General features: G+C 36.2%; 1 protein-coding gene across 1 annotated transcript in view; it reads left to right on the plus strand.

Annotated features, from left to right (window-relative positions):
• The window catches only part of LOC134219161 (uncharacterized), a 108,871-nt gene that overhangs the window by 39,263 nt on the left and 44,592 nt on the right, over window positions 1–25,016 (plus strand). Inside the window, exon 3 of the mRNA XM_062697863.1 lies at window positions 11,794–12,284. Coding sequence (XP_062553847.1) covers window positions 11,794–12,284 — 491 coding nt within the window. The remainder of the gene's footprint in view (window positions 1–11,793; window positions 12,285–25,016) is intronic.

The raw sequence follows: 25,016 nt of genomic DNA on the forward strand, positions 1-25,016 counted from the left end.
GATGATGGTATTTTCCACATACTTATTAAAAAAACTTCCTGAGAGCACTTTATCCTTTTTGGTTAATTTATTTAACAAATGTTTTCAATTGGCATACTTTCCAGATAAATGGAAAAACGCCAAAGTTGTTCCAATTTTGAAGCCGGACAAAAATCCAGCTGAGGCTTCGAGTTATCGCCCAATCAGTTTGCTTTCTTCAATAAGCAAACTGTTTGAAAAGGTTATTTTAAATAGAATGATGGTTCATATTAATGACAATTCTATTTTTGCTGATGAGCAATTTGGTTTTCGCCATGGGCATTCAACCATTCTTCAGTTATTAAGAGTTACGAATTTAATTCAACTCAACAAATCTGAAGGTTATTCGACTGGAGTTGCTCTTCTTGATATAGAGAAAGCAATTGACAGTGTTCGGCATGAAAGTTTGATTGTAAAATTGATGAATTTTAATTTTCCTCTGTACATTATTAAACTGATCCAAAATTATTTATCAGATCGCTCACTGCAGGTAAACTATCAGAATTCTAAATCTGATAGATTACCTGTTAGAGCTGGTGTCCCCCAAGGCAGCATACTGGGGACCAATTTGTATAACATTTTTACTTCTGACTTACTTAATTTACCACCAGGGTGTCAAAAATCTTTGTTTGCAGATGACACGGACCTCTCAGCTAAAGGGCGAGGCCTTCGTGTTATTTGTAGTAGATTGCAAAAATCAGAAGGGTTATATACAAGATACGACCGCCCGACGTAAACTACGTAAAACAGATCATAAGATAATTATTTTGGTTAGAGCCTAGAGTGATTGAAATTTTGACTTTTGCGCTCCCTTATGCTTGAACGATAACTTTCGCTGTTTTGGTGAACCTCCTAAATTTTCAACTGAATTGGTTATAATATAACTGAGTGCGCTCCCTTATGCTTGTTTTGTTACACTTACTTCAATTCAATTGTTTCTTCTTGCTGAGAAAGCCACAGAAATTAGCAGAAACAAAAAGTGTAGAGGACATTGAAAAAGGTGGGAATTTGGATTAGGATGTAAAAAATTTAGCTGAAGAGTCAAATAAGCTCCACTAACAATTTTTAATATTTACAACTTAAAGCACGCGAATAATTTACTATTCTGCTGAATGATGCCTTTACTCGAGTCTTTACTCATGTAACAGGAACTTAGTCACATTTGAACATGATGCAATAGTGTCCGGTACTAGGAGACATTTTTCTGAATCGTAAATTTTTTCACCAAAATTCATCGTTGAAAAACGTGTTCAAATGATCAAATATAGTTTGTATGAATCATCAATGGTCAATAGTCATATTTTGTGTTTCTTCTATCTATTCTTCCTTTGAAGCAATATAACTCACGAAGAGGATGACCGATTTGCAAGATTTCCTCACTAATCGATTCGTATTGGGATCAGCTGTGTTTCTAAAGGTTAGTAAATATGCAAACGGTTAGTAAATTTTAAAGGAAATTTGGGAAAATTGTCAAAACACAATATTAGGGCGCGTTTGGAGAAAACCTAATGCGATCGCTCGAAAAATGATCTACAGTGCGGCGTCGCAATCAACGCAAGAAAATGACATTTCGAACGTTAAACGTAAAGACTCGAGCAACGCAGGGTACGTTCTGCTAGTATGGTATAAATGGAAACATAATCCGGATAGTTAAAGTTTTTTTGTTAAATGGCTTATGTGTCCGACACTCCAGTGCACTGGAGGATCTCCCCCTAAATATAATCAACCCGAAGACTTCGTAGAATATTTCTAAATCAGTAAGACGATTGTTGTTGCGAACCTATCGGATTTTCGTAAGCAAAGAATAAAGAAAATAAAAATGCTCATTATTGATATGTTATTCTTTTACGTGCTCAATTTTCACGATTTTTCATTTTCACACGATTTAGTATTTCCTTAATAATTTTTCTTGCAAGCAGCGAACTGTTTGGCAATAAAGACGATTTATTCACTTGCTAAGTTTCCTATGTTGCCAATATATTTATATTTTTTTTTATATATTTTTAGATATTAATGACCAACGTTGCAAAACGGTTTTCCGAAAAATGTACTGTTCTCATAGTAATTCTCATACAAACTTCAAACCGCGCGTGCGTGCTTAGTCAAATTACAACCATTGGGATGTTGGATACATGGGGTCGGGAGGTAGCGAGAATTGTTTTGGTAAACGTTTTGACGCGTGTAATGTGTAGTTTTTCCGCAAATCATGTTCGATCGCAGACCAATCCATTTATGTTTCGAACAAAATTGGCGTAACTCACTATATATGAAAATGGTTGGATATGACAATTTATAATTTCCATTTAAAAACCCCAAATTTTTTATTCCACAGTGGTGATGATTCGACTTGGAGTGATTAATGCATTTAATAGTTAATTGCCTATTAAATGGCGATTAAAGGCTCCCCCAGACCTAAACGATTTCATCGCCGCGACGGCGACAACTAGTCGCCGCGATTCTATCGTTGAGTCGCTGCAGGCAATGTGGTATTTACGCTTCTATATTACCGACGACAGAATCGCTGTCGCCAAGCGGTAGAATCGCGTCGCGACTGTCGCATCGCGTGTGTTTGGGGGAACCTTAATGCTTTTGAAGTGTTATTTTAAAGGGATGCTGCCGAAATAGTAGGATACATGCTAACTTTCACCTACTCAGTGACTGAGTAAAATTGCATTGCTCTCTCTTTCTATCCCACAGAAATTTTACTCAATTCCCGTCAAAACAGTTAGAGTGTAACCTTGTTTAAAGTTGATAATCAATTTTAATATTCACTTCTTGCTAACATGAACATGTCCAGCATCTGTAGCACTTTTTCATAAACACTACTTTTTTTGCTCCGACCGCGGTCATTGCTCTGGTTCTATTTTGTACTTTTTGTGCGAATCACCGCACAAAAGTAGAGCGCAAGAACCAACCGCAGACCAGGGATGCCAGACATACAGACATGTCTGTATTTATACAGACATTTGGTCTTGCATACAGACATCATACAGATTACAGACATTATACAGACTTTTGATTAAAGTTACAGACTTTTACAGACATTCAGTTTTCGAAAAATTTGGGCGGCCAAACAGAATCCTGTTGGGCTATCCAATTAAACCATTTTGGGTTTCCAAACAAAATTGGGATTTCGTAAGGATTTTTAAAAAGTTTCCAAACGGTAACATTTTGTAGTTCCGAGCGGAGCCTTTTAGGCTTCTGAACGGGATTCCTTTTGGGTGTCAAAAAGAATCCTTTTAGAATTTCAAACGGATAGATTCTTTAATTCCTTTGTGAAACCTAAAAAGATTCCATTCAAAAGTCCAAAATTCATCCATTCTGAAACACAAAATGATCCCTTTCGGAAGCCCAAAAAGAATTCCATTACGGTGCCCAAAAGACATCCATTCGTACGGATTTCTGTACAGAATTATGTGAACTTCCGAACGTAATCCTCCTGGGTTTACTAACGGAATCTCTTCAAATTTTCGAACGAAATTCTTTAGGGTTTATGAAAGGAATCTTCCAACGGAATTCTGATGGGATTCTGAACATAATCTTTCTTGAACCACGAATGGAATACTTTTGGTCTTCCGAACAGAATCCTGGACTTTCCAAAGAAATACTTCTAGACTTTCGATTGGAGCGTTCTGGGCTTCTGAACGGAATCTTTTTCTGCTTTTGAACAAGGGATTCCCATTAGAATACTTGAGCGATTTCCGGATTTAGCTCAGAACTGCAAAAGGAATCGCTTAAAAAAACCAGAAGAGTTCTTTCCGAAAGCCAAGAAGAGCTCCGTTCAGTTCTTCTTTAAGTGATGAACTTGGTACGTCTGAACTTAAAAATCATTCTAATAAAGCTACGAAAAAAAGCTCCGTTCAGAAAACCAAAAAAAAATCTCGGTTGGTAAATCCAAATGAGTCCTTTCTCTGGGTTTCCGAACGAAATGATTTGGGATTCTGGAAGGAATTCTTCTATATTTCTGAACGAAATTCTTATAGGCTTCCAAAATAGAGTTCTTTTGGGTTTCCTAACGGAACCTTATTGGGCTGCTGAACGAAATTATTTTGGACTTTACTTTCGAACGGATTGCTTCTAGACTTTCAAGAGGAATACTATTGGAATACCGAGTGGAGTCGAATTTTTTTTCTCATTCTGTATAAGGGATATCCTTTTGGGATTCCGAAGTCTTAAAAGATTCCGTTAGGAAGCCAAAGGTATTTTGTTCGAAAGCGCAAAGCTTACTTGTCTTCAGTATCTCGTACTTGACTCGACTAAGTATTACAATGACTTTTTGATTATTGTAACTTCGATATTCTACGTTTTCAAAAGTGCACTGTTTTTCAATAATTGTCTCTATACAGACAAATACAGACATTTTGCTGAGATTGATACAGACTTATAAAAAATGTATCTGGCATCCCTGCCGCAGACGGCGGCCGTAACGAAACTGTGAAATTTTATGGGTTGGTAAAGATTTGGAATTTTTAATGTTTTTACGTTGATCATTAATAGTTCCAATAGGCTTAAAAAATTGCTGGAGAGTTGCCGATTCGATTGAGCATGAGCATGAGCATGAGCATGATTGACCGCCCACGGTTGCTCCTCCGTTATTGCCAGGTCAGCTGTAATTACACAGAGAACCAACAGATGAAGTTTGGGACTAACATCATCTTCAATGTGTAAGAACTGGTGACCCAAAAATAAGCAATACCAGCGCCGGCCGTGTCCGAATGCAGGTCAATTAAGGAATAGGTAGGAAATTGTTGACGTGATACTCGCTTTGATAGAAGCCGACGAGTCATCTGCACTTCCACGAGAGATCACTGGGATGTTGGATATATGGGGTAGGGAGTGTGGCAGGGTTCGTTTTGGTAAACGGTATGCCGTGTATAGCGTGTAGTTTGATCGATGAAAACAATACATTTTTTTAAAGGCCGCACAAAGCAGAACAAAATTTCGGTGATCGGCTGATCGTTCTGCTTACCGCACAAAGCAGAATAAAACTATGATGACCGGCCGATCGTTCTGCTTACTGAAGAAAATATGTCTAGACGCGATTTAAACTTTTACTTTCTAATTAATTTACTTACACGCACGAAGCAGAACAAAATTTCGGTTACCGGCCGATCGTTCTGCTTACCGCACAAAGCAGAACAAAAATTCGATGACCGGCCAATCGTTCTGACTACTGAAGAAAACACGTCTGGACACGATCTCAGATCTTTCTACGTCCAATACAAAACACGAACAAATCTGCACTGAACAAACCAAAATCTGATTTAAAACAAAAAAAAATCGAACGAACGTTAATTATTTTAATTATCGACGCAACTGGATGTTAACTAAATTTTCATTTTCAGATTAACTTACTCACCCGCACAATGCAGAACGAAATTCCGGTGACCGGCCGATCGTTTTGCTTTCCGCACAAAACAAAACTAAATTTCGACGACCGACCGATCGCTCTGCTTACCGGAGAATCACCGAAACAAAAGCAATGAAAAGCGAGCAAAAAATCATAAGGCGATAAAATATACAATATGTACAGTAATTACTAACAACAGCTCCGCAGTTTCGTAGAATCGTTGGCTTGATTACCGCCCACAGAACAAAATTTATTCAAGACATGAAATCTGCGTTAAAAAAATGATTATTACACCTAGGGATAAAAGTGCCTCTCTTACATTAGAGAAATAGCACCCTGGTCACAACACTCAAGATCATAGTCCGATTCTACCCATCCCCAACAGGAAACAATGCGACAGGACTCCCCATCGAATCCAACCTGTCGCGATCAAATCTGTTAAGAACAAATGCTAAAAAAGAAGATAGATTTTTCACGCATTTTTGCTTTTGTCTATGTGTGTAAGGAACGAATACAATTGAAAATTTTGAGATTAATTATTAAATAGAAAATATATCAATAAATGATCACGTGTAACACAGACAACAAATTATTATTAATATATGCACATTGCTTAAAATTGTAACACACAACTTATAGGTTTTGTACATGTTCGAACGTTTCAAGATTTGGCACTATTCGATCTATCTGAATTAGTGGCTTAGATATAGAGAGGGAAAAACGAGATTTCATTGCTAGATAGTAACTCTTTTAGTTTTTCGAGGTGTAATTTACAGATTGAGCCACCCCACCCTGACCAAGCCGGGGCCCTACTTAGCCGTGCGGTAAAACGCGCGGCCACAAAGCAAGACCATGCTGAGGGTGGTTGGGCTCGACTCCCGGTGCCGGTCTAGGCAACTTTCGGACTGAAACATGTCTCGACCTCCCTGGGCACAAAAGCATCATTGTGCCAGCCCCATGATACACGAATGCAAAAATGGCAACCTGGCCCAGAAACCTCGCAGTCAATAACCGTGCAAGTGCTTAATGAACACTAATGTCGAATTCGTTTTTAAACCTGGGTCAGTGCCAACCTGAACCCTGAATAAAAAAACATTTTCAGTGCCATCTGTCATTGGATATGTTGGTGTGCGTAGCATCGTGTTTGTTTTGATTCGAAACATATGATCCAGGACATCCAGTGCACTGGAAGTGCGTTGGCGTTGACTAATCAGATCATGATAAATAAATATGTTTAAGTGCGTGAACTGATTTTTGCGGATAGTGGAATTTACTTTTAGGTGGATATAAACAGGGAAACTGCTCCTGGAATTCATCTCATGGCTCCGATATTCATCCCATCAAAAACAAAGCAATGGAAAGAAATTTGGATTGTTTATTATTTTTGGGATTTTTCTCAGCAGTGAGCACAAATGTTGACAAAAAGAGGCGACGAAATTGGTGGTGCATTTCTTTGTTTCCCGTTGAGATGAATATATGTTCAGTGAGATGGAGATCGGAACAGTTCCCCTATTTAATTATATTCAATAATCATGTGCACATTTTTATACCAAGAATTCCGTATTTTCCGTATTTCCGTAAATTCATCTATTTCTGCAAAAGTTTTTTTTCGGAGAATACTCAGAAGCATGTAATAAAAATTCTCCAGGATTCGCTAAATTTTTTCCTCGCTACCTCTCCTGATAAAGGTAGCCTCACACCTTGGGAAAATTTTCCGCCGGATTTTGGGCCCCGTGCATTTTCAATTTTCAACAATCTCCCGGAGGAATGGCTCTAGGTACTTCCGGGGAATTTATGTACGAAACTTGCGGAGCAATTCCTGAAGGATACTTCGAGTAAGTTCCTGTATTCTAGAAAGATTTCCTGAAGGAATTATATTGTAGGAATTTCCAAATTAGTTCCTGGAGCAACTTCCAGAGAAAATACTGGAACAGTATTCAAAGATATTCCTAGAGGAATTTTCAAAGGAATTCATCTCGGAAGGATCCCTTGGAAACAATATGGAGGAATTCTTGAAAGATATCGCCAAAAATTCAAGAAAGAATTATTGAAAGAATTTCTGAAGTAATTTCTGGCAGAATTCCCGAAGAAAATTTTGAAACGCCCGAAAGAGAAATTCTGCATAAGAAATAATTCTATTTGGTATTCCTCAAATATATTTTTCTGACAATTTTTAGCGGATTTTTTGAACGGGTTTCAAGTGGAATTCCCAAACTACATAATTCCATCCACCGACCTAATTTAGGACATCATCTGTGAGGAAAACTGAATGAACTTATGAATACATAGCTTTCCTAACAATTATTTTTAAAACTGAATCTAGACAACATTACCGGATTAATTTCATTTTAAACTACAATAACAAATATCACAAAATTCCTCGAAAAAAGATTTTCAACGCGCATTTTATTTTAATAAACATATAGCTTCGTTTTTCCCTTCTGCTTGTTTATTCCGCCCAGTCCCACCCACCCACGTGGTTTTGACAGTTGTAGTACAGTTGTATTGGTGAACCCGGTGCGAAACCGTGAAACAACACAGTGCGAACCTGACAGCTTTGGGGTTGGAACTAGTGCGAACCTAGTTCCAACCTGAGCGAATAAAAAAACACTTTGACAGCACTTAGGTTGGAACTGGTTCCAACCTAGGTTGGAACTTTTTAAAAACGAATTCGACATAAGTTGCGAGGCGTGTGGGGATGTAATGCAAATAAGAAGAAGACCCTGACAAAGCCCAAAACGGAGAGGGCCATACGATATACCTACATATATTCACTCGTAAGTGCTGAGGTCAATCAGAATATAACTATAAATAATACGCGTCCATTATACTACGTCCATATACAATAATACTACAAATACGCGTCCATTAGGCTGCCATGCCATTAGGCATATTGGCTTGATCTCACCATGTTCATGTATCTTGATATGGTCGTGGTAGACATCTGCAGTCGTGTCCGTCGTTGCTTTCAATTATTGATTTTCACTTATTTTCACCATCCCGTTCCATCAGCAAAATATTTATTCAAAAACACATTTCACACGAAAATTTTCACTGAAAAATTTTGACACGAGAAAAAAACAACGTCCGCACCGCGCAAAGGTTACTTCGATCCTTTTCACTGGAGAGTTGCCGATTCGATTGATAATAAAATCTCGAAAATCCATTGAAAGATAAAGGAGCTATTAGCGTTTGAAATCTATCCTAATTTCGTGACGGTCTCGAATTTGGAAATTTCCGTTTTACACCCTGTATCAGAGTCTTCCCCTTAGACGTAGTTTACGTCAAAAGTTTGGATATTTTCTCCACTTACTTGCAAAAGTGGAAAATTTCCCCGAATGCTTCCAAAACTCAGTTTATATTTTTCCCACATAAGCCGAGAACTTCTTATTTGAAACCTTCTAGCAGACATATTGTCACTATGAATGGGGTTCCAATTATTTGGTCTAGCGAAGCTAAATATTTAGGACTTCTGCTAGATCAAAAATTAACTTTTAAAAGTCACATTGAAGGCATTCAAGCCGAAAGTGGGCTTCGTGGCCGTGCGGATAGCGACGTCAATCGTCTAGACGCATGTGCTATGAAGTGTGGGTTCGATTCCCGCCCTGGTAAGGAGGAAACTTTTCATGATCGAAAAATTCTCCACTGGTCCACTGGGTGTTATGTGTCATGTCCGACCTCTGGTCGAAGACGGTGTCCCTGTCTTTTTTAAATGTAGCAAATATATTAAGTGTCTATATCCACTTATAAACAGAAAATCAAAACTTTGTCTTAAGAACAAACCTTTGATTTACAAACAAATTTTTAGACCTGCCATGTTGTATGCTGTGCCAATATGGACTAGTTGCTGCAATACCAGAAAGAAGGCACTTCAAAGGATTCAAAATAAAATTTTGAAAATGTTTCTGAAGTTGCCTCCGTGGTTTAGTACCAGTGAACCTCATAGAATTTCTTATATTGAGACATTGCAACAAATGTCCAACAAAATAATTCCCAATTTTAGGCAAAAATCGTTGCAATCTTCTATTACAACGATTAGCTTCTTGTATCCTTAATATAAATTAGGTTAAGTTTAGTTAAAATTAAAACACTGAAATTCCTACATGGTTTAATTCAACCAGAGGAAAAATCCTAACTGCCAGAGGCAATTGAAATGTATTTATAATAACTAAAAATGTAAAATAGCAAATAAGGATGATAGTATTAGAAAACACGGAACACATAGTCTAAAAGATGAATGAATGTATTAGATAATTAGCAACTAAAATTAGTTTAAAAAACTGATCTAACGCAAATTACTAAATAATCGATAACATGATCTTCGATTCAGTGAAACGACGTTCTTCGCATAGAAGAATCGGAAATCTTACAAGTGTAGAAAATAAATTGCGACTCGATTGAGTCGTTTTGAGTAATGTAAGACTTTTCAGGCTCGATGCTTTGTTTTTAAATCACCAGTTATCTCGCACGTGAGGGCTCGATGACTAAGATTTGAGAATGATTTTACCAACACTGCTTGGGGAACGAGATTAGAGAAGTCCAGTATTCCCAATACAATTGACATTCAATTAATCTTTTAAATATCGGATCGTGCTACCATTTCCATACCTCTATGCTGCAACATGGGTTCGTTCTACTCTTCAGAGAACTCATCTATATTCAGGGACTATGCATTGTGAACTTTCCGTGCTATTGGCACCCAACTAGAAAAGCACTTTAGCTGGAACGGATATGGGATGTGGTATGCCACTATTAGACCGTGCACTAGCATTTGAGTGCAATCGGCCATTATTCCAATAGGAACAGTTTCAATCGAAAGCACGAAAGACATAAATTTCATTGGGGGACGCCGACAACATAACCTCAGCATTTTGCTTGCATTGGAATACTGCCTAGCTGACGTTATATGGAGTTCGTACACATAGTTGGTTGGATGAAAATCAGACGAACATAAGCGAAATACAGTTAATTAATTCAAACGTCGACGACACGCTTGGTAAAATACTCTAGTCGGGGTAGATATAATCTCACGTTAGCAGGAAATATTTTTTGTTTAAACATAATACATTCAAGTTCTGTGCTAGATTGAGGCACAGCAGATTAAGTTTTATAGTTATTATTATTATTTTCTACTAGCAGACCCGACGAACTTTGTTTCGCCTAAAATTTATTTATTCTCTGATTAGTTCTCGAGTTAAGCAGAAATGTGTGTTCCATTTGTATGGGAGCCCCCCTTTACAAAAGGGGGAGGGGTCTCAAACCATCTTAAGAACCTTCCCCGACCCCAAAAACCTCTGCATGTAAATTTTCACGCCGATCGGTTCAGTAGTTTCCGAATCTATAAGGGTCAGACAGACAGAAATTCATTTTTATGTATATAGAAGAAGAAGATTATACTTGTAGTTCAAGTATAGCAGAGAATAATAATCCTAGAAATACAAATGCTAGAATGTGTACAAATAATTAATTAATTTACTAATGCATTGGAATTTGCAAACAAGCTTAATCACAAGAAGTTGATCCACCAAAGCACAAATACACCATGCGTCTCCATAACAGTTTTTCAGGAGAACAAGGACAGGGAGATAGGCATATTAAAAATCTGCATCACCATCATACTTACCTACCCCTGTCCATGTTCTCCTGAAATGCTCTTGTGGGCCTATCAGATTGTCTCAAAAGCTTAGTATTTTAACTTCTTTAAACAAACATGCTTGTTCGGTCACAACGCAAAAAAAAAACGAGCACCGCTTTTTGAGGTAGCTTGAAGAAAAAGGAAGGATTCAACACAGCTTTATGGCTCATTCAAATATCGAGAATATGCATAAACCCGAACAGAGGGAAATAACTCAATTTCTTCTCTAATTTATTACGGAGCGCTAAAATCGCCATTTTCCAATCCTCCCACTGCCCTATGTCACACTTTTTGTATAAATCATCTACAATTTTTGTATGGATCGTCACACTTCACTCAACCCTCCCTCCCCCTCTATGCACTACGTAATTTATGGATTCTCCCTAGTACCTAATTATGTTTTTTGATACACTACTCTATACGCTTGGTGTGCATAAGAGGTGAAATACCAAACGCATAACAACTTATTGTTCGTTATCGAGGTCATCACTTCTGCTCGGGAATTAATCAATCCCATCTTTTTGGATGAATGGAAAACATTTTTTAATAATAGCTCCGTCATATTCCAGAATACATTGCATTTATTTTTATTTTTTTTTTATTAAATAATAATTTGTCTTCTTACTTTACTTTCCAAATAAAGACATGAAATTGCTAATTTAAAGATACATGAAACTAATTTCCGCTTGTCGGATATCATTTTGTACTAGTTGTTTTAGTTATCAATATCTATCGCCTCAACTGAACGATGTAAATATTTATTTTTTCCTCTTCTATTTTTTTCTCCCAGCATGGCTAGTAGCAGCAAAAATAGTCGCTCTCGGCTTACGCAAGGGAAACTCGAACAATTTCCCCAGGCCACGTCGTATAGCCTAGCAGAAAAACCCGATGCCAAGAACAATAAGTACAGCAGCGTTAACTATAAATCCAAGTGCAATAGGAGCAAACTTATAACTAGGAGCATAAATAATGGCGCGGAACTAGAGACAAGCCATGCGAACCGTACCTACAACAAGTCGACGCTAGACAATAATGATGATAGCCTCAGTAGGAACACATCCAGCAATAATACCAGTAACCAACGCCGCAACGAGGACGATAGTGCGGCAGACGATGCCTACCGGGACCGCCGAGCAGTGGCGAGCGTCCTTGGTGAAATATTGCCGACCGAGTTAATCATCTTCGGAAGATTAGATGGCAGAAGCAATCTGCAAGTTGATCTGCTTAGTGGCTTGCTGCTCTGGAGTAAGGAGCTGGAAAGTTCGATATGGAAGGAGATGGGTGAGTGCTGAATGATTCAATGGAAGCCTTTTGCAGACAATAGTTGATTTATTGATTGCTTTAGTTCATACATACTTCGTTTTGTATCGTTTTTAGGTGTAAAGATTACTTTATGATAAGATGTTCAATGCAATTATCTTTTCAACATAAGTTACAAAATGAGTTCACCATTTATTATGAATCAGTCCTGATGGCACTTCACAAAAGAAGAAGCAATTTAATTTTAGTTGGCCATGTATCTATTTTGGAAGCGCACTTAATTACTGCTCAGTAATCGATCAGTAATAGATACTTTGGTTCTAGTACACTGCCGTTATACGCATATTTGTCCCATGTTTGCTGGGATTTCCTATATACATGGGACAGTTATGCGTATAATGGCAGTACAGTTGTGTAAAGACTAGAAATGGGATTGCAATAGACTTATAATCGGAAGTTGGAAATTTTCTTCGAAGCTCCACAATCCAGAGCAAGCAGTTGAAGTCTGTAAAAGTGGAGACGTATTGTACAGTAAATTTTCACTATTGCAAGTATATCTTCGCCCCCATGAACTCAGCTTCCATATTTTCTTTACTGCATACGTCTCGCACACGTTCCGTTATCTACGCATGTATTCCAATATTACTCAAATAAAAACATGGATTTTGCAGGCTGTATGAGTTTCTAAAATTCGTTAATTAGTTATTCTACAATTTCTACGACTTAGCCCTGGGTTGAAAGTCAATTTTTTTTCATGATATATAAAAAACACAACTATATTTATCACTTGTCATAGGACGAATTTTTAATTTTCCATTTAATACCACTTAAGGTACACCGGGGCAAGTTGAAATGCGGGGTAAGTTGAAACAGAAGCTGTAATTCAGAAAGGAAATGACCGAATGTTCTGATAATTTTTTTCAACAAACTACTCGCCTAAACGCATCTTCTGACTGCCATTCCCGAAAGATTGCAGCTTCCAAAGGCAATCCCTGCCATTGTTTATTTTTCGCCCTTTGCAAAATCCAAACCAACTATTTGACGTGCCAATGAAACAGGTGTCAGAACGATGTTGGAAGAGTTTTTTCATCAAATTTTCACGGGAGGTAATCATTCAATGTTGAATAAGCATAATGATTATGAAAAATCGATGAAAGACCCGTTGTAATTTTTGTATTTTGGTTGTTTGATATTGCTCTGCATGTTCAACTCATCGGGGCAAATAGAAATGCGTGGAGCGGGGCAAGTTGAAACAACGATTCAAAACGTCACCCTCGCAATTAAAAGTATTTTTTTTTCAAAATTCAACATGGTCCGTGAATACATTCGAAAAACATAAATTTGTAAAAACATGCAAACTTCTGAACATGAATTTAATTAATTTCCGCCCATTCTGTCATGAATGCAACCTTCCTAGAATCTCCACTAGAATAAAAAGGGGTCATGTTTAAACTGCAGTTTTGAGATTCTCAATCTTCTGAGCACTGACACTCAGAAAAGAAAACATAGAGTATGTAAACGTTAACTCCACCTTTCACTTCCCCAGCTGCCTATTTCTGCAATCGAAGAGTTTATGAGAGATATGATGGCTGGAATTAATGTGCATTCATGAAGAAGCCACAACAGAATTAATCAACTGCGCAATATACAAGTGAACCAAATAATGAAGCATCCTGAATAGTAATCCGAGTGGTCACCAGTAGGAGAAAATCAATTTGATATATTTTCAGCGTAGTGCGTTCTCCAGAATTTTGTCTTTGAAAATACGCTTGTTACTTTGTTGTACAGTGCCCTTATTCGCATAAGAGTCCCATGTCACTTTCGCCGACTTGAGTAATATGCCGTTGAATTTATCAAACTTGAATTGAAAAAAAATGGTATCTTTCCAAAAAATTGACATAATATTTTTTATCCGTATTTATTGCTGTGGGACAATTAAATGAACCATACTTAAGTTTATTTTTTGTGTAAAAGAGTACCTATCAAAATCTGGAATCTGATTTTAAAGCGAGTAAATATCAAGATGAGACAACAAAAGTGGGATTTGTTTTCAAATTTCTAGAACAAAGCCTACTGTTTTATCAGTTTTTCTTAAACAGGAGACAATTTTAAGCTAATTTCTGAAAGAAAATCAAAATCGTCAAAACCTTACATGGGTCTGTTATGCGAATCCTGACAGTATTATAGTCCCCTTTACAACCTCGTGCTTATTGAGTCCCACTTAGTACATACATTTTGTTATTAATAAGGAAAAATTAGTTTACGTCTGAATATAACGCAATGTTTCAACTTGCCCCGATTCGCGGGGCAAGTTGAAATGATGCATATAAAAAAAATTTAAATACCTATAAAAAATATTTATAAAAAAGTTTGTTAAGGTTGCTTATTTTTTATGTATAATATTTGGCCCGAACTAGCAAACACCGCAAACGGATTCAAAATATATCAAAGAATGATTTTTTTACAGCACTTCGAATTTCAACTTTGAAAAAACCGTTTCAACTTGCCCCGGTGTACCTTATATTGTACTTTTGGCAAATACGTATTTTGACCTCAATAGTAAGGCTGTTTTCAGTGTCTCGCACTTGACTCGACTTGAGGTTGAGGTCGAAATACGTATCTGTCAAAGGTACAATAAAGCAGAGCGTTAATGAATGAAGCTTCCAATGAATGATTAAATTTGATATGATTAAATCATTCAACTCTATGATTAAAGATTATGATTAATGATTTAATTATTTTTGGCAATGATTAATGATTATGATTAACGATTAAATTAATTTTTGACAAAGATTAACGATTATGATTAATGAATAAAACGTTTGGAGTATGATTAACGATTGCCGATCGTGATTAAATGTTGACACCATATGTGTATGATTAATGATTAACGATCGATATGATTAATGATTAATGATAATGAATAATCAAATTGAATGATTATCATATTGGTCAATAATCAAATAACATTTTTACCAAATTGTGTTGTTAAAAGGTATAAAAATTATATGATTATGATTAAAGATTAATGAATAAAAGCGATGTATGCAATGATTAAAACTGATGAGCAATGAATAAACCCAATACAATTATGAATATGATTAGTGATTAATGATTAAATGTAAAATTCTATGATTAACGATTAGTGATTAATGATTGAATCATATTTTTTGTATCATTATGATTAATGAATAATGATTAAATAACCCATTATTCATTAATCATGATTAAATCTATGATTAATCACTAATGCTCTGCAATAAAGTAGTGTTTAATTCCTGGAATATTAAAAACTCGTCTTATGACAATTGAATACATTTCACTAAAAGCTTAACATAATTTTCTTATCAATATCTATATTCATGATAATGTATCATCGTATCTTTTCCACTTAGAATGATGCAACCTTCAACAAAATAGTTCACGAAGACAAGTTGATTAGAGAGAAGGATAATTTAGCTCCATGGGTTGCGTTTGCCTCCAGTTTTTACAGAGATGTCACGGCGTGTTTGGTAGAACAATATTATCACAAAAATTGAGCATCGCTAAAATTTTAACAACGTGAAAATATAGCTTCTTATCTTTCAATTCCTGGGTATTTAAAAAAAAATTACCGACGGGTCCCGAAAAACTTTTTTTTCTTTTCCAAATAGAACCTGCATTCTAATCTAATACCAGCAGCCAGTCACGAGTCACTCCAAGGTTGAGTCTTTCATTCATTTTTAATCATTCTTCACGTCTCAAGGGCAGATAAATGAATATTCTTCTAATTCTTTTATTTTAAACCTACTTTCAAAGGATCAGATGTGGACAATCATAACAGAGCCGAAATTATTAAATTCAACATTTGGCTAGCAAACTTTACAGTTTCGCAATGGTTAAACTCACTGGTATGCAATCTCTTCCTATGCGTTTTCTGTTGGCGGTATTTGGCTTGACCTTGGGCTTAAACAAACAATTAAATGTTATTGAAAGCGATTGCCAATAGCAATAATGCGACTATGAAATAAAAAGCGAACTAAATTTTAAATTGCTTATGAATTTCTGGTGAAAATTATTGTTTCTGAAATGAGAGCTGAGCTTTCACGAAATGAAAGCTGAAGAGGTATATCTTCCCGTAGTGGAAGTTTAGTGATGCTCATTTTTTTGTCATAAAGGTCCCCCATATACACGCCGAGATGTCTGTCGTATCTGAACGCTTTTTTTTCTCAGCCGAAACGTAATCGGATTAAACGATCATCCTTATGTCGAATTCGTTTTTAAAAAGTTCCAACCTAGGTTGGAACCAGTTCCAACCTAAGTGCTGTCAAAGTGTTTTTTTATTCGCTCAGGTTGGAACTAGGTTCGCACTAGTTCCAACCCCAAAGCTGTCGGGTTCGCACTGTGTTGTTTCACGGTTTCGCACCGGGTTCACCAATACAACTGTACTACAACTGTCAAAACCACGTGGGTGGGTGGGACTGGGCGGAATAAACAAGCAGAAGGGAGAAACGAATCTATCTGTTTATTAAAATAAAATGCGCGTTGAATATCTTTTTTCCGGGAATTTTGTGATAGGTATTTGTTATTATAGTTTAAAATGAAATTAATCCGGTACTGTTGTCTAGATTCTGTTTTAAAAATAATTGTTAGGGAAGTTATGTATTCATAAGTTCATTTAGGTTTTTCTCACAGATGGTGTCCTAAATTAGGTCGGTGGATGGAATTATGTAGTTTGAGAATTCCCCTTGAAACCCGTTCACAAAATCCCCTAAGAATTGTCAGAAAAATATATTTGAGGAATACCGAATAGAATTATTTTTTCTGCAGAATTTCTTTTGAAATTCTTCCAAAAACTTTTTCGTGCGTTTCAGAATTTTCTTCGGGAATTCTGCCAGAAATTACTTCAGAGATTCTTTCATTCTTTTTTTGAATTTTTGGCGATATCTTTCAGGCATTCCTCCATATTTTTTCCAAGCGATCTTTTCGAGATGAATTCCTTTGAAAATTCTTCTAGGAATATCTTTGAATACTGTTCCAGGATTTTCTCTTGAAGTTGCTCTAGGAATTAATTTATATAATTCCTCCAGAAAATTCTTCTAGAATACAACTTACTCGAAGTATCCTTCAGGAATTGCTCCGCAAGTTTCGTACATAAATTCCCCCGGAAGTACCTTGAGCGATTCCTCCGGGAGATTCTTGAAAATTGAAAATGCACGGGGCCCAAATTCCAGCCGAAAATTTTCCCGAGGTGTGCGGCTACCTTTATCAGGAGATGTAGCGAGGAAAAAAATAAGCGAATCCTGGAGAATTTTTATTACATGCTTCTGAGTATTCTCCGGAAAAAAAAAACTTTTGCGGAAATCGATGAATTTGCGGAAATACGGAATTCTTGTGCACGGGATTATTGAATATAATTAAATAGGGAACTGTTCCGATCTCCATCTCACTGAACATATATTCATCTCACGGGAAACAAAGAAATGCAGCACCAATTTCGTTGCCTCTTTTTGTCAACATGCGTGCTCACTGCTGAGAAAAATCACAAAAATAATAAACAATCCAAATTCCTTTCCATTGCTTTGGTTTTGATGATATGAATATCGGAGCCATGAGATGAATTCCAGGAGCAGTTTCCCTGTTTATATCCACCCAAAAGCAAATTCCACTATCCGCAAAAATCAGTTCACGCACTTAAACATATTTATTTATCATGATCTGATTAGTCAACGCCAACACGCACTGGATGTCCTGGATCATATGTTTCGAATCAAAACAAACACGATGCTACGCACACCAACATATCCAATGACAGATGGAACTGAAAATGTTTTTTTATTCAGGGTTCGGGTTGGCACTGACCCAGGTTTAAAAACGAATTCGACATTAGACAACGCGTAGCGCGCACCTCAAAACTCGTCAATCAACTGAAGACCAATTTTTTTTCATTCGTCAGCCAACGACGCATACGCTGTCCAAAACCGCACCCATACAAATATACAAGTATCATTCACGCAATCCACCATTGAAGCTACAGTGTGACAACGGAAATTACTCACACTTACACAATAACATCCTACAGATCTCCGCAAAATGAAAGCACGGAAATGTGTTTGGACGAAGAGCTTTATAGGGTGATTTCAATAATCACTTCCATTAATAAACTAATAAAATTAATATTGTATTGCGCTTTTTGCACTTTATAAGAGTTTTGCGAGATTTTTTTCTCACAGTCATCTTTTTCTCACACTCAATACACTCAAAAAAGTTTGATTTTCCGTGTATAATATTTGTGTGTGAGTGCTCAATCTGAAAACAAATAGACGTCAAATCATGGCGGGAATCGATTGAGTGTACACGCTTACATGTGATTAACGAGTAATGGGTTATAATTGGGTAAATTTCAGTAACAAAAATCGATCAACCCAAAATGAGAGTGAGTGTGAGAAAAAGAAGCGGGGAAATCACAATCTACACATAACTCTTCAAATTGGTGAAATCGGCAATATTGAATGTAAACTATAATCACTACAATGTCCTAAACAATTGGCTGAAAATCTGCTCTTCTATTTCGCCCGCGCCGCGCACCTGCGTGTATTCAGCGTGCAGCATGTTGTCAGAATTAAGTGACATTTCGAAAATTCTAATATCCACACAGATAGAAAAAGTTGTTGAAATTTACACGAAAGTAATGCACATAAAGGGAATGCCAAAAAGAGTGTAATCTTAAACGATATTTTCGCTTGAATGTATGCAATTTGTATTGCATTATGTCAGTTTTTATTCGATTACCTGGCATAATGCTATACAAGTTGCATACATTTAGGGCGAAATTGATGGAAAAGATTCATGTATGCTCAGAATAGTGTAATTTTCCGCGTCTGTATTTTTTACGCGCTGATTAGTTTTCATTATTTTTTCTGTGCATCTAGTGTTACTGTTCCTGGACTTCATCTCATAGCTACGATATTCGTCCCATCAAAAACCAAGCAATGAAGCACGCATGTTTCATGATGAGATAAATATATGGTCAGTGAGATGAAAAACAGAGCAGTTCTCCTATTAGTTGCACTCACTGAATAAGTTTTATTTAATTGTTGAAAATTCTAAAAAATAAAAGAGAAGAATTTTGGCCACAGTCGGCATCTCTGCTTCCAGGATTTTTTCCGGAAGTTCCTCTAGGAATATATCAGGAAGTTCCTTCAGGAATTCCCCCTGGAATTTTCTTCAGAAATTCCTCCGGAAGTTACTTTAGGAATGCCTGCGGAAGTTTCTCAAGGAATTCCTCCGGAAGTTTGTTCAGGAATTCCTTCGGAAGTTTCTTCAGGAATTCTTGGCGGAAGTTTTTTTTTATTCCTTTATTTATTTGTTAGGCACTCTGTGTTACTTAACCGCTACTGTTGATGATGATGGTCCCGCCACATACCCCTACAAAGGTTTGAGCTAGACGATTTATCTTTAAGATAATTAATTGAATGATATAATAACAATTTAATCAGATTTGCAAAAAACAAAAACGATCTGATTACCATCACAGATATGAATTACATAACTTTTCATTACTATCCAGCAAAAAAGGTAAATTAAGAAAAAAACTGTTGTTTTCATCTACAGATTCTCATAAGCATCGGTAGTGATACTTCGAGTTTATACTAAAATGCAAAACTTGTGATACCTCTCGCACAGATTTCAAAAGTTCCACCAAGAATCGCGTTTCATGTTTATACAAGACCACTTAACGTTTATCACTCGTAAGCATCAATAAAATTAATAATCTAAGTCGTCAACAAAACTAAAACTTGTGTTACCGCTCCGTCGATATCAAAAGTTTCGGTATCAACCACGGGAACAAAACTCTACCAGATAGCCCATTACTAATCCGAAGAATCATTCAAACAGTTGAAAATGCGCAAGACTGTACATAAATTTTAAAAATCATCCATATCTGCTTTGCGCGCGCGAGACTCAAACTTTTGTAGACTACACAAAAAGGTCAAATTACAATTACGTCAATATATATAAAATCCATCATCATCATCGAGGCGAACAAAACAGTTTATCAGTGCCTCAATAAATAAAAAAATACAATTGTCCAAACAAACAATCCGTAGGTCAAACTTCGTCAAGATACAAAATTTATTGAATTATTAAAAGTCAACTAAGTAGCTGCTTAAAAGGCAGCTTTTACGTGTGAAACACAAAGTCTCTTAAACTGTGATAGTGTAGTTGCACGTTTGATATGTGTAGGCATCGAATTGAAATAATTGATACCTTTAAAAAACAAAGAATTTTGTGAAGCTCCATGCAAAATATAGGCTGACCATACGTACCGTATTTAACGGGACAGTCCCGTATTTTAGACCTTATTGTGCTGTCCCGTCGTAATTTAAAAAATCCTCAATTTGTCCCGTTTTTTCATTGATTCTTCCAAAGAGCTCCAAAATATTATTCAAACAAATTCAGTATTTCAGGTTTTTATCAATTAATGACAACAAGCATTTATCCTGCAGATTTTTTCTTAAAGTTTTATTTCGATTACTTTGTTCTACTTATTCTGAAGGCATTATAATTTCATCAGTGAATTGAACGGAGCCGGTAACTTGATACGCAAGTATATCCTGAAAATCAGGACCAAGCATTCTAATTTCCAATATTAGGGTCATTTTCGATTTTTTTAAATCTTGCGTAGTGATTTATCGAAAATTTTATCGGATTTCGATCCCCACGTACTTTAAGGCTGGTTTACAGATCAGGAGCTTGTCTACAAATTTCGCTTTCATATGTGTGGGCGGCATTTATGGGACCCCGTAGAAAATTAGGATTTTGGCCTGATTTAAAATACAATACGGCGGAAATCTCAGAGAGTCCGAGCTGTAAACCAGCCTATACAATAGCCAGTATTTGTTTAACTTTTCGCGACGAAATTGCATGAGTCCCACCAAGATTCCCGAGGTGTGAGGCTTTTAGGGACCTTCACATCAATTTCGGCCAAAAAAGACTGTGAATTGATTAGTTTTGACATATTCATGGAAAGAATCAAAACTATAATGTTCTTTTCTTGTTGAGATTCTTGTTATTCTTATCTGCAGATTGAACCTCACTCATATGCATGGAAAAGGGTTTTGGCAAAGGAAGTCAATAATCCCTATTGCTGTTTTCACATTAAAAAAAAAATTAAAATATTTTTTCTTATCTCTCTAATGCCCAGACCGGCTATAGGCAGGGTGACTATTTTTTTTTTTGTTATTTTCAATTGTTCAGAAATGTAAAAGTTTTCGATACTGGTCAGTAATAAAATCTTCAATGCATGCTCAAGACTGGATTAAAATACACGCAGAAAAATGAATTGTAGGATCAACAATATTTCGGTTTGAATTCAACAATAAATATTGTTAGCTCAGGGCTAATAATATTTTCATTTTGATTCAATCTAGAATATTGTTGTTTCTACAATCATGGTTGGAGCTGCATGATTGTTGTTTCAACAATATTATTGTGGGAACAATCATCAATCTACTTTTGATTCAATCAAACAAACATGATCAATTTAACAATAATTATTGTTGATATACAAATTTGTTTTACCAAAATTTCCTTTTTCAATCAAAAGAATGTGACAAAAGAAAAGTGACGATTTAGTATTCATCAATTTGTTTTATTCTTCCTTAAGGATAATTTTACAATAAAGAACACCTCCTGTGATGAATACACAGCATTAATACATAAATTCACGTCCTCCATGATTATTTCCGAAGCGGTGGCGATCTTTGCTGCTTAGCATCGTCATCCTCATAAATCCTCTGTAAGCAACGTAGGAAGAGTTTATATTAATTAGGGATTTATTTAGAAAATGCATTTGATGTCTCACCTGTTGTCCATCGGAAAAACCTTGGGAAAAATCTGTCGTTCTTTAAATGCTGTGAACCTTCTGGTGAAATAATAATTTCACGATATTTCGGCAACTTCTTGTTTGTGTTATTTTAGCCAATCTGTAAACGAAAGTACACTTCAAAAAATACACGCTGCTAGGAACTCATGCATGTTGAGATCAAATAGAAATATTGTTGAAATTACAATTATTTTGTTGTTTCAAACAGAGAATATTGTTGTTTTAACAATATTGTTTGTTTAATTCAACAATAGATCGATTGTTAACTCAACAATAATTTTGATTAGTTGAATCATACAAAATTTCGCTGCGTGTAAGATTTCAAAATTCCACAATTTTCTTTAAATATTGAAGAAATGCGAAAAATGTTCCTTCGGGTATTTGTCCGAACCCCTTTGAAGAGTGAAATATTTGTTTGGCAAGTGCGTTTGTCCCGTTTTTTCACCGAAATGATCTGGCCAGCCTATGCAAAACGTACGGTGTTCTTATATCTTTCGCGTTTCTAGTGTTATATCTATGAATGTCACATCCTCTTTCAATTCGATCACACAAATATCGAGGCAGCAATCCGTTAATTACTTTAAAAATGAACACCATTGTCAAATACACAATTCTTTGCTTCACCGAGAGCCACTGCAAAGCATCCAACAAAAAAGTTGAGGAAGTGAATCTGCTACATCTCAAAATCAAACGCATAATCTTATTCTGCAAACGCTGCAATCTTGATATTTGTGTCTGATTTGCTAAAAACAAAATGGAAGGACAAAAGTCCAAGTGAGGAGAGATGATTGATTTGTACAACTGTATTTTGCTAGCAATATTTAATTCGTTTTTCAGTCGACAGAGGATTCCATACTTCTTGGCTATTTTCTTGATGACATTGTCAATGTGTTGGTCAAATTTCAATTTATCATCAATAATCACGCCAAGATATTTAATTTCACGTACGCGATCAAGTGTCTCGTCATCAATTTTCACAGAGACATTATCTATTGAACGATTTCGCGAAATAATCATATACTTTGTTTTACTAATATTCAATTTCAACTGTTTGTACTTCAACCATCTACTTAAAGAATGCAAGTCTTCATCCAAGCGTTCAATCGCATCTTCTAAGTCTCTAGCTGCAATGGATAACACAGTATCATCTGCGAATAAGTTTATATCACAAAAACGTAAAACCCGTCGCATGTCATTTATATACATAATAAACAAAAGGGGCCCCAATACACTTCCCTGTGGCACTCCGAGGGTGTTCTCCACGGGATTAGATACAGAATCATTAAAAGCAGTCCGTTGAGTTCTGTCAGACAAATAGCTATTAAGCCAATTGTATGCAGAACCCGAAATTCCAAAGCGCTCTATAGTTTTCAACAATAAGGGCCTAGAAATTGTCTCAAAAGCGCGTTTCAGATCCAAGAACACAGCAACAATCGTATCTTTACGCTCTATGCTTTCTTTCCATTTAGCTAATACCAAGTTCAAAGCGGTTTCGCAGGAGTGACCCTCCCGGTATCCCGATTGTTCTGGTATTAACAAGCTATTACTATTTAAATACATAAGTAGCTGGCCTTTCACAACAAGTTCTAAAATTTTCTCTACTGTGTGCAACATGTTGATGGGACGAAACTCTTCGGCTTTAATCGTTCCAGCAACTTTTGAATTGGAATCACTAACGATTCCTTCCAAACTTGCGGCACGTGCCCAGATTGCAATGATTCATTTATCAGGTCCAGTAGATTGTGTCCGATGACATGAAAGCAATCTTATATAATTTTAGCATGAACATTACCAATACCAGCCTTTTTTCCTAAATCAAAACAAATCGTTTCAAGTTCTTGAAATCTTATGGAATCGAATCTCAATTTACTGTTCACTGGCTGTTTTATTTCGTCAGGTTCATCCACTAACTCGATAGATCGGTTAATGGTTGAAACACTGTCGGCAAAATAATCTTTAAATTTAGACGCAATTACTTCTTCTGACTCTTCTAATGTGCCATTAAAAGTTATGGATCGCGGTTTACAAGAACTAGGTTTTAACAAAGATTTTAATATTTTCCATAACTCTTTGCTGTTGTTTTGATGCTGATAAATTTTCCTCTGAATATATTCGCATCGAGTATGCTTTAAACATTGCGAATATTTATTCCGCGCAACCTGGTACCTATTCCAATGATTTTCATTATTACTTTTACGACATTTTTTGTACAACTTATCTCTTTTACGTTTAAGACGTAAAAGATTTAGATTGTACCAGCTGTTTGAATTATTCAAAGTTACTAATTTCTGTTCAACTAATTGATTGGTACAGGATTTTAAGACGCTCGTGATAACAGCTGCTCTTTGATCTAAATTACCAGTATTTTCTCGAAAATCCACGTTTGTTTCGATAAGGCTCGTAATTCCTTGTTTCGAATATTTTCTCCAGCACTTAAGTTTTACCAAATCGTTATTATTACTACTGTCATCTGTAATGCTAATGACTAGTGTTTCATGATCGGTTACTTTTAAATCACAATTCGTAACACTAGTGACAGAATCAAAGTTAGAGTAAACATGATCAATCAAAGTTCTACTGTGCCGAGAAATACGCGTATACTCATTTACTTTTTGTTTTAAATTAAAAAGTCAACTAATCGCTTCAAATGATTCGAATTTGAATCGTCACACCAATTGATATTAAAATCGCCAGCAATAACATTTAATTTACTAGGATCCATAAACGACTCTAACCAGTTTTCAAAATTTCCAAAAATGCTGGTCATTAGCACTGGGAGAGTGATATAAAATACCGTAATTACCCAACTTCATGGCACGTACAACTGCAATGCCTAAGAACCAATTGCCATCGCAAACTTCGTTCAATTGAAGCTTGAACTGAAC

Source organism: Armigeres subalbatus, chromosome 3, assembly GCF_024139115.2.
Source record: "Armigeres subalbatus isolate Guangzhou_Male chromosome 3, GZ_Asu_2, whole genome shotgun sequence".
NCBI lineage: Eukaryota > Metazoa > Arthropoda > Insecta > Diptera > Culicidae > Armigeres > Armigeres subalbatus.